Source organism: Vipera ursinii (genome assembly GCF_947247035.1).
Source record: "Vipera ursinii genome assembly, chromosome: 2".
NCBI lineage: Eukaryota > Metazoa > Chordata > Lepidosauria > Squamata > Viperidae > Vipera > Vipera ursinii.
In genome coordinates this window covers 153,884,511-153,896,176 of record NC_139513.1, presented here as the reverse complement: position 1 = coordinate 153,896,176, position 11,666 = coordinate 153,884,511, and the positions used below count along the sequence as shown (strand labels likewise).

General features: G+C 43.9%; 1 protein-coding gene across 1 annotated transcript; it reads left to right on the top strand.

Annotated features, from left to right (window-relative positions):
* Window positions 1–4,293: 4,293 nt before the first annotated feature.
* LOC310633696 (17-beta-hydroxysteroid dehydrogenase type 6-like) lies at window positions 4,294–7,118 on the top strand (the record flags this gene model as incomplete). Its single annotated transcript, XM_083351553.1, has 4 exons — window positions 4,294–4,606; window positions 5,012–5,270; window positions 5,857–6,020; window positions 6,898–7,118. 4 exons carry the CDS (start codon window positions 4,294–4,296, stop codon window positions 7,116–7,118), a joined length of 957 nt encoding a protein of 318 aa, XP_083207679.1.
* Window positions 7,119–11,666: the final 4,548 nt, after the last annotated feature.

Sequence of the window (11,666 nt, the reverse complement as noted above, 5' to 3'; positions counted from 1 at the left end):
AGGCGCCTAATGGACCCGGACCGGTTCCAGAGGGCGCTTGGGCCGATACCTATCACCCTTACCCACAGCCCAGTCGATGCTCTGGTGGAGGCCTGGGAAACGGCTGCCACCAGGGCACTCGACTGTGTTGTACCCATGCGACCTCTGACTCGGCGCAGATCCCGTTGGGCTCCATGGTTCTCTGTGGAGCTCCGGGAGATGAAGCGTCGGAGACGAGGTCTAGAGAGCGGTTGGAGATCCAGCCGATCCGAACCCGACCGATTGCAGTTAAGAACCTTCATAAGGTCTTATCTTGCGGCGATAAGGACGGCGAAGTCTAACTACTTTGCCGCCCTTATCGCGTCCGCAGATAATCGCCCGGCCGCCCTGTTTAGGGTGACTCGCTCCCTCCTTAACCAGGAGGTGAGGGAGGATCCCTTGCAGGGACGAGCCGAGGAGTTTAGTCATCATCTGACGGACAAAATCGCTCGGATCCGGACCGGCTTGGACTCTGACTGGGCAGAGTCTGATGTGGAGGAATCAGGCGGTCTTGAGCACGTTATCTGGACTGAGTTCGACCCTGTTTCCCCTGATGATGTGGACAGGATCATGGGGAGACTGAGCTCCACCACCTGTTTGTTGGATCCGTGCCCCTCCTGGCTAGCTTATGTGGCTCGGGAGGGAACACGAGGCTGGTTCCATGCAGTAATAACTGCTTCTTTGAAGGAGGGTGTCTTCCCTGCCGCCTTGAAGGAGGCGGTGGTGAGACCCCTCCTCAAGAAGCCTGCTTTGGACCCGGCTGTTTTAAACAACTATCGTCCAGTCTCCAACCTTCGCTTCCTGGCGAAGGTTGTTGAGAGTGTGGTGGCGCATCAGCTCCCTCTGTTCCTGGAGGAAACTGATTATCTGGACCCGTACCAATCGGGCTTCAGGCCTGGACACAGCACGGAGACGGCATTGGTCGCGCTGGTGAATGATCTCTGGAGGGCTAGGGACAGGGGTTGCTCCTCTGTCCTGGTCCTATTAGACCTCTCAGCGGCTTTCGATACCATCGACCATGGTATCCTGCTGCGGCGTCTCAGGGGGCTGGGAGTGGGAGGCACCGTTTTACGGTGGTTCTCCTCCTACCTCCGGGGCCGCTCGCAGTCGGTGTTGACAGGAGGGCAGAGATCCGCCCCGAGGTCTCTCATTTGTGGAGTCCCTCAGGGGTCGGTTCTCTCGCCCCTCCTGTTCAACATCTACATGAAGCCGCTGGGCGAGATCATTCGTGGTTTTGGGGTGGGGTATCACCAGTACGCTGATGATACCCAACTTTTTCTTTCCACCCCGAACCAACCCAGTGATGCCCTCTCCGTGATGTCCCGGTGCCTGGAGGCGGTTCAGGTCTGGATGGGGAGAAACAGGCTTCGTCTCAATCCCGCCAAGACTGAGTGGCTGTGCATATCGGCGTCTCGGGTTAACCAAGTTATTCCACCTCTAACGATGGGGGGTGAGGTGTTACCCCCCGTTGATAGGGCTCGCAACTTGGGCGTCCTCCTGGATTCACGGCTCAATTTTGAAGATCACATAGGAGCCGTGACCAGGGGGGCTTTTGCACAGGTTCGCCTGGTGCGCCAGTTGCGCCCCTATCTGGACCGAGACGCCCTACGCACAGTCACTCATGCGCTTGTGACCTCCCGTCTGGACTACTGCAACGCTCTCTACATGGGGCTGCCCTTGAAGACCACTCGGAGGCTTCAACTGGTGCAGAATGCGGCCGCGCGAGTTGTAATGGGGGTTTCCCGATACTCCCATGTAACACCTCTACTCCGCGAGCTGCATTGGCTTCCGGTTGCCCTCCGGGTGAAATTCAAGGTGCTGGTTATCACCTATAAAGCCCTACATGGCCTGGGTCCGGGTTATTTGAGGGAACACCTGCTGCCGGCATCAAATGCCCTTCGCCCAGTGCGCTCCCACAGGGAGGGTCTGCTCAGGGTTCCGCCGGTGAGAGATTGCCGGCGGGTGACACCCAGGGATAGGGCCTTCTCGGTGGGAGCGCCTGCCCTCTGGAACCAGCTGCCGGTAGAGCTGAGGACTGCTCCTGACCTCCGATCATTCCGCCGGGGCCTGAAGACCTGGCTCTTTGAGCTCTCGGGCCCAGGCTGAGGAGAAAATTTTAACTGGGGTTTTAATCTACAGGGTGAATTTAATGCTTTTTTAATTGGTTTTAACTTTTGTATGTTTCGATTTTAATTCCCTGTAAACCGCCCTGAGTCCTCAGGGAAAGGGCGGTATACAAATGCAAATATTAAATTAAATTAAATTAAATTAAGTGAACCAACTGTTCTCCAACGGCTAGTTTTACCAAAAACCAGAAGTAAATGCTGTTTTTTGGCAAAAGTAGCATAAAACACATTCATGTACGGAATTGCAGGACACTACAAATGGTTGTAGTAAACATATGCTAGTAAAGTTATGCTTAAAATCCTACAGGCTAGACTCCAGCAGTATGTGGATCAAGAACTACCAGAAGTACAGGCAGGATTTCGAAGAGGCAGAGGAACTAGAGATCAAATTGCCAACATACGCTGGATCATGGGGAAAGCTAGAGAGTTCCAGAAAAACATCTACTTCTGCTTCATTGACTATGGTAAAGCCTTTGATTGTGTGGATCACAACAAACTGTGGCAAGTTTGGGAGTGGGAGTATGGGAGTACCAGACCATCTGATTTGTCTCTTGAGAAACCTATATGCGGGTCAAGAAGCAACAGTGAGAACTGGACATAGAACCACTGATTGGTTCAAAATTGGGAAAGGAGTCTGGCAAGGCTGTATATTGTCACCCTGTCTATTTAACTTATATGTAGAGCACATCATGAGAAAGGCAGGGCTAGATGAATCAAAAGTTGGAATTAAGATTGCCGGGAGAAATATCAACAATCTAAGATATGCAGATGATACCACTCTAATGGCAGAAAGTGAAGAGGAACTAAAGAGCCTCTTGTTGCGGGTGAAGAAGGAGAGTGCAAAAGTTGGGTTGAAACGTAACATTAAGAAAACCAAGATCATGGCATCCGGCCCTCTCAATTCCTGGCAAATAGATGGGGAAGAAATGGAGGTAGTGACAGATTTTATTTTCCTGGGCTCCAAGATCACTGCAGATGGGGACTGTAGCCAAGAAATTAAAAGATGCTTGCTCCTCGGGAGGAAAGCCATGGCAAATCTAGACAGCACACTAAAAAGCAGAGACATCACCCTGTCAACAAAAGTGCGTATAGTCAAGGCTATGGTCTTCCCAGTTGTAATGTATGGCAGTGAAAGTTGGACCATAAGAAAGGCCGAGCGTCAAAGAATTGAGTCCTTTGAACTATGGTGCTGGAGAAGACTCCTGCGAGTCCCTTGGACTGCAAGGCGATCAAACCGGTCAGTCCTAGAGGAGATCAATCCTGACTGCTCTTTGGAAGGCCAAATCCTGAAGCTGAAATGCAAATATTTTGGCCACCTAATGAGAAGGAAGGACTCATTGGAGAAGAGCCTAATGCTGGGAAAGGTTGAGGGCAGGAGAAGAAGGGGATGACAGATAATGAGGTGGGTGAATGGAGTTACTGAAGCAGCAGGCGTGAGCCTAAGTGGACTCCAGAAGATGGTAGAGGACAGGAAGGCCTGGAGAAAAGTTGTCCATGGGGTTGCGATGGGTCGGACACGACCGCAACTAACAACAACAACAACAAATGGTTGTAAATGTGAACCAGTTGACAAGTGCCTGACATGAGGTCATGTGACCATGATGAGGGGCAGTTGTTGGAACTTTAGAACTGGGTCATAACTAATCCATCATAACTTCAAAAAGTTACTAAATAACCAATCGTAATTTGAGGATTACTTGTACAAAAATACCAAATTTCTTGATATGGAATGGTAGTTCATTTGTAGCAGGAGAGTAGTGAAAATTCACCTCTAGTATGTCTGTGGAGATTCTCAGTCACCAAGATCATAGCTGTCTCAAAAGCAACTTTCACCTCTAGTAATTTTTCAAAAGTACTGATTTATTCCAGGTAAAGTTGCATCGACAGAATTCATCTGCTGAGGAGATTTATTTGCTAAAGGAAAGTGCAATGAACTACAGAGCAACTATAGCAAACATCATTTTGTTAACCATTAATGTGTGAATTGGATGTTCCATACCAATTCTTCTGGAAACATACTGTTGCCCATCGACATCAGAAGGACAGACAACAGATAGAAGAAAAAAGACCAGAAAAATTGGCTTAAAAACAAAACGAAATAGGAAACCCAAAGACCTTAAATTTTATCCTGTTTTAATATACAGCAAGCATGTGGTTCTACCTGGCATTGGCAATTTTGCTGTACTTTGTGATACGATCCTATCGGGAAAGGCAGCAGGTAGACAAGCTGAGAGAAAAATACGTATTCATCACTGGCTGTGATTCTGGTTTTGGAAACCAGCTGGCCAGACAACTGGATGCCAAGGGTCTGCGCGTGTTGGCTGCTTGTCTCACCCAAAAGGGAGCACAGCAACTGGAGAGACTCACATCGGACCGGTTGAAAACCACCTTGCTGGATGTCACCAGTAGCGAGAGCATTGAGGCAGCAACTGTATGGGTGAAAGAATGTGTGGGGAATAAAGGTACAGTGGCTCAACTGTAAATAGGCTTCTCCATAATCTGGAGCAAATTATAAATGGTTAGGAAAGTCTCCTTGGAGATTAAATATTTCATAAGACTTATTAGGAAGAGCTCCTTATGAAATATTAGGAAGAACTCTTTATGGTATATTTAATCCTAGATCATGAGTAGCTGATTAAAACATTATTTCAAGGTGTTTTGGCTCTTAATTTAATTTTATTCAAGGAAATTTCCCCTTAGCCTAAAGAACACACATAGAAGATTTTTGAGGACTCCCAGTTAAACTAAAAACATTGACGAGAAGAGAAAAAATAAAAAAAAATATCAACTCTGCTCAGCCTGGGCAGCCAGATTTTCAGTCTCTTTCTTGTGTAAAGTTTTACATACTTGTTGTCTTTTCTTTGCAGGACTCTGGGGCTTGGTAAATAATGCTGGAATTGTGCACCCTGTATCCCCCAATGAATGGCTGATTAAAGAGGATTATATGAAAGTGCTGAACGTCAATCTAATTGGGCTAATTGATGTGACACTGCATATGTTGCCCTTGGTGAAGAAGGCCAGGGGAAGAGTGGTTAACATGTCCAGCATCATGGGTCGACTTAGCACCATGGGAGGTGGCTACTCTCTCTCAAAGTATGGAGTAGAGGCTTTCTCTGACAGTCTCAGGTAATCTCATGCCACTTCAAAGAGCAGGTTTGTGTGGGTGTCTGAGAAGGAGTAAATGTTTCCATGTTCCTGTTCAGATAGATGAGGAGGAGGAAAGTGGAACTCAGCCAAGGACTTTGCAAGGTGTGTCTATTATATCTGACCTGATTTAGGAAAATGGACCAAGTTATTATTTGGTTAAACTGCTGATGAAAATAGTTTATTCTTTTAAAATATTTCTGGTTCGAAAAGTTTAGCAATACAGTTAACATATTTATTTTGTCTTCTTTTGAATGTTTAAGTTCCTCCAGGAACTTAAACTGGCAAATATAGTAGTATTATCACCATAATGACCCTGTCACATAGGCAAGGCTGAGAAAGGTATAATGGGTGGCTTTAGTTCAGAACATGCTTGCCGAAATAGAAGAATTAATAATCAAGTGAAACAAAAGATAAGAATTGCTTAAATTTCCATGGCAGGATTGATGTAGAAATGGTATTTTCTCACCAGATTGAAAATGATCATATTTCTTGAAATCTCTCCTGCTCTGCAGAGGAAAAAGCAGCACCCCCAGGTAGTGACTTTGAACTGATAATTTCTTTCTAGGCGTGAGATCCACTCATTTGGGGTGAAAGTAGCCATAATCGAGCCAGGCTATTTCCGCACATCCATGACTGATATCCCAAACAGTCTTAAGACCCTGGAGCAACAATGGATCAAAGTCCCAAAGGAAATCAAAGAAAGCTATGGCCAGCCTTACTTTGACGCATGTGAGTCTTTATGTGGGCTTGCAGGCTAATTGGGAGAATCTTACCAGGAATCAGAAGCTGGAAGGGACTGTTGCTCAGCTTCAATTGAAGGCCACCCTTTTGTCACATGCCCTGAAGTCCATTTTTTGGACCTCTTGGTTGGGTGTCAGTGCTCAGCTGTATCAACATCTTTGATCTAAGCTTGTCCATTTTTCCTCTGGTTATAAAAAGAAGTGTCCTGCCCACAGCATGGAAAGCAATTGGCACTTAGGTGTGCGCTTGGGGGAAGAAGTACAGGAATCCACCGATCAGAGGCCATGTTCACTCAGTTCAGGACAGAGGTGCCAGACATCATGGTGGCCAAAGTGAATAAATGGGTTGAAATCTGGAGGCGAGTTTTTAAATAGTCTTAATTTCCAGATATTTTATAAAGCTGCAGGTGAGGCAAATTCTTCTGGGCTATTGGATGAGGAAGTAATGCAGCCTGGGAAAGTCAGCGAAGAATGTCTTTGAATTTCTCGGTGTCCTAACCCATGATCTCAAGGCACCAATTGGAACACTCATAGGCTGGACTTCTGCTTTTCCATGCTGAGCTGTAATAACAGAGCTCATGGAGCTTACCTGTGCTTTGATTTTTGTAATAACTCTGGGGAGAGACTGACTTTTCCCATCTTAGAATTGTTTGAGAGTCAGAGAAAGTTGTCCTTAAAGTTAAAAGCTATTACTGTTTCATTCACATAGTATTGTGGAGGATGTTTTATTTATTTATATTCTCTTTAGTATTTTGGACCCCACATCTCCATACTGACTTCCTTTCTTTTCCTTCCACTTTCTCTCTTTCTCTCTCTCTCTTCTCTTTTTCTCTCCTCTCTCTCTTTCTATTTCTCTCTCAAAACAGTTTGTGAGATGTTCAAAGACCAACTGGCAACTCGTTGCTGCACAGATCTCTACAAGGTGACTGACTGTATGGAGCATGCTTTGATATCCAAATACCCCCATACACGCTATTCTGCTGGCTGGGATTCCCGGTGGATCTTTGTTCCTCTTTCTTATTTGCCTACTTCCATTGCAGATTTTGTGCTGACTCATTCTTATCCTAAACCTGCTCAGGCTCTGTAAAAGGAATGGGGTGGAAAAGCTGGGAGGAAGGAAGTCTATTCCAATTGCCACATTTGGCCAACACATTCAGTTGAACGTATGTCAGTGTCAGTCTTTCACAAGACCCCCTTATCTTCACCATTTGCAGATCTCCAATGCTTTAAGCATAGTGGCATCCATAGCTTTGTGTGTGTGTCTGGTCTGCAGCCTGCTGAGAATATCTTCAGCTAATTGTAGCTCTCACTTTCTTCATCCAAAGTAGCCAAGGTCAGAGAATGCAAGCTAATCGTTGTTTTTGAAATTTCTCTTCTAAACCTATTCAGTTACCGATATTCTGCCTCTGAACTTCCAATGGTCCGTTAATTAATGAATATCCTTTTACCTTTTCTTCGCAAAAATGGCAAATAACTTACTAGTATCTTCCCTTACCCACACATGCTGTTCATGCATTTCTATATGTGTATTTGTGTGTGTTTACATTTTGGTAGCCTGATATGAGGATGGCTGCAAGAGAAGATAGTTGTTAAAAATTTTTTAAAAAATACATTGAAAAGCCTCAAAATGTTTCAGATTAAATTTCTATTGCTGAGAAAGTTGTTTTTTCAGTGAGTTTTTCCCCATTTTAAGACCATTCTTGCCACAGTTGTTAAGTGAATCACTGCAGTTGTTAAATTAGTAACACATGAATAAGTTAAGTTTGGCTGACGTTTTAGCCGCTGCTTGGAATGAGCAAATAGCAGCCTTGGACTGAGATACACCTATGTGGATTCTCCACGTACATGGATCCCAGAGGGTCCTCTCATTTTTGGAAAGACTACAGGAGATGAAGTAGTATAAGAGATACCTAGAGCACTACAGGAGGAAGTCAAAGAGCGAGTCTGACCAAGCACAGATGAAGAACTCATATTAAGGGCTACATGTTGGTAATAAGGGTGACATGGTGGAATCTCCAGCTGAAGTGAGGCGAGATGTGAAGAGTGGGATGTATTTAGAGTCCTTGCACAGCTAGAGGAGTGCAGGCCTTACCTCCCACAGAGTCCCTGAAGTCTTATCTGACTGTTTCTAAGAGAATGAAATCAGTCTGGTGAGAATCAGTAGGCATTGCAGCAATAAAAAGGTCCATTTCATCAACTATGGCATGGCCCTGGTTTCTTATGCCTGAGGTGATGAAACATACTTTTTGCATCCACTGACAATTGCCTGACCATCCCATCTCAGGAGACTTACCCCTTTTAAATAAGAAACAGTCACACTGAAATTTGCAGGATGTTCTGAGGATTAGGCAAAGCATCTGCCAAACATTTGCTCAGATCCTCTCAGTGTTTGACTCAGGTTGTACTGGTTTTGTGGCTAAGTCTTATGTGGTTATTTTGGCCTGGTTCAATCTAGTTATTCCTCTCGAAGTTGACAAGGATATTGTGTGGCTGAGCTTTGCCACTTGTATATTACACTCATGCCTATCCTGGTTAACCAAAAGTTCCATGGGGATGACAGATAGATGGGTCCTGTAATGGTATGTGAGAATGACCTGAGTTATTTGGTTATTTACAGTTTTTATAGACAATGCAGTTCCACTGAGTGGGTACAACAATTAAAATTCAATAGGCAACAGAAGAATAAAACAAAATAATAAAAAAATAATGACAATAAATTATCTTTCTCAGGTGAGTGCCAATAAAGATTTAGCTGGCATCAAAGACCTGGTGAAATAAAAGTGTCTTTAATGATCTTGTAAAATCCATGAGGGTTGGAGGTTCACAGACATCTGGGGGGAATGTATGGGCGCCAGTACAAAAATGTTGTAAATATTATGGATTCCATCTGTAGTGAGTTAACTCAACAAGCCATCAAGGGAGAGAAGAAAAGAGAAAAAAAAGCAAGAAGACAAACAAAGAACAAATCTATCCAAAGAACATGGGGATGCAATTTAGTAAATGGCCTAATTTCAGGTGAAATCAGAAGCTGGCCCAATGTGAGATACTGATCATCAGGCAGAAAGCTAAGTGTAGGTATGCTTAAGTTGCTGATCAAGCCATTTTGGAAACCTCAGCTAGCTCTATTGGTTAAGAATTCCTGCAGTATCCAGAGACCTAGAACTTTCCAAAAACAGGCAGTGATTCATGACCTCTGCAGAAATGAAGTAACTGGGAAATAAGCAATGATTGCAGAAAACTTATAGGAAAGAAGAGGAACAAAATGATTCCTAAAATCACAACTTGTCTTTTGGTGCATGGTAGGTGTGTCTTCTGGCAAGCTGCAATGGAAACCAATAAACAGATATTCTGCAAGAACTGATTCCCAAAATGATAAAGACTTAGGCAATTATGAAATATACATCTCATATGAATCATGAAGGTTTGCCAAGCTTGAGTTAGTTTTATATTCCCAAACTGGCCCAGGACGAAACTCATCCCTATGAGATGTTTCTGATTTTATTTAGTATTCTATTGTGATTATTCATCCTTCCAATTAAGAATATCTTATGGCTATCTTCTTATTGAGACAGCTGTAAGATATTCTTAGGGTGCCAGTAGTGTATTTATATTATTTATTTAAAGAACTTAAATGGTGGCCTATCTCACATAGTGTTCCTAAGTCATTCACAACAATTGATAAAAACGATAGAATAGAACCAAGCACCAAACCAAACCATTAAGCGCCTGATTCAACCCACTTCCTATCTCAATGCTTGGGGAAAGAGCCAGATCTTCATGGCCTTCCAGAAGACTAATAGGGTAGGAATCCCCAAACCTCAGATAGGTGTCTGTTCTGAAACCTGGGATGGCTACAGAGATGGAGTCCCTCTGAGGTCAGATTAGAGCATTAAAGGGAAGGGATTTGGAGTGCCACCATCCTAACTGTCCTAATGGGACAGTCAGATATTCTTGGGCAGAGACGGTCCCACAATAATCTAGTCCTGTGCCGTGTATAGTTTAAAGTGTCAACTCTGCAAATGAGCCTGGCTGCAGCCATTTTTCTCCCCTCATTTGAGGTTGCCACATGGAACGGAGGGAGGGGACTTCTCAAGTCAAAACAATCAGCTGTCCCATGGTAACCAGGGTCATCTGTTGCTCCCGCGACCATGGACTGGGTGTTGTATAAGAAAGCCCACCAATTGCATTTATTGGGGAATGTAGTCAATTACATAATTTTTGGGGTGGGAACTTTATACTTTGTAACTGAGGGATTGTTATGGGGAATTCACACTTGGTTTCACTTTTGACTGTGCCGATACTTTGTAACCAATAAACACATTCTTTGAGGAATTTGCACGCCTCAGAGCTCTACTTTATTCCTCTCTGTCTGTTGGAACCATGACATTAAAATGATAAGCAGCATCTTGAATTGCTCCTAGAAGCAAGAGAGAACCAGTGTAGCTCAGGCAATAGCAATATTGCCTGAGCAGCCTTGGTGGAGCAGTGGGCTAATGCCTCCTTAAGTAACACCAGCTGCCTGCAATTAGTGCAGGTTCGCGTCCCACCAGGCTCAAGGTTGACTCAGCCTTCCATCCTTCCGAGGTAGGTAAAATGAGGACCCAGATTGTTGGGGGCAATTAAGCTGACTTTGTAATAATGCCGCTTGGGTGTGTGTGTGTGAAAGCCCTAATAAGCAGGCATATACATAGAATGAAGGCTACTGCTAAGCTTGTAAGCCGCCCTGAGTCTTCGGAGAAGGGCGGGATATAAATGGAATTAAAATAAAAAAATAAAAAAAATAATATAACTTGGATAAACTGTAAAGGGGTGATGGAGGCAGAATTGTGAGTGTGTGGCTTATTCTGCAAGAGTTGTAATTTATGGATGGTTTTTATGGGCAACCCCATGTAGAGTACATTGCAGTAATCCAATCAGGATTTTCTGAACATTATTTAAAGGCAGCCTCAACCTGTGTAATATCTGTTTGTCACTCACTCCCATGGAGCAAAGTTAGGGACTTCAGTGACTGGAAATTGAAATGATTGTGTAAAATTGGAATGAGTAAATGAGGGCTGCAAGTTTTATGCAGACACAGGGTGTTTTGGGTTTTTTGCCAAGTTTAGAATGGAGCTCTCCATTTAAGCTATCAAGTTGGAAGATCACTTAAAATCATTTATTAGAGTATTACAGTTACATCATAAGAATTAATATGTGAGCACTGAGGATTGAAAAGAGCATTGCATTCTGAATAAAAATAAAAGGAACATTTGCAAGGGAAAAATGTGAGAAGGGGTAAGGGTAAGAGACGTTCTCAGTGCTTTCCGGAATTGGGCTTGAATATTTGCTTTGTTCACAAAGGCTTGAAAATAGACCAAAAGGAAACTTTTGTCTACAATGTATGGAATGCTTTCCTGCCAGTTATGGTTCCTAAAAAGGAGGCTTTTCTTGAAGGTTAAGGCTTGTGGCAAATGATTGGCAATACATTTGAGAAAGGAAAATTTAAAATACAAGAAAACCCATGCTGCTTAGCCAGTGCAACAGTACTGCAAAAACTATATTTCAGGTACTAAAAAGTCAATACTGTGTGGTCAAGAGAATTTTTTTTTTGCCAAAGTCATTCAGAACTGTAAAACTGACTGCAGCCCAAATGGTT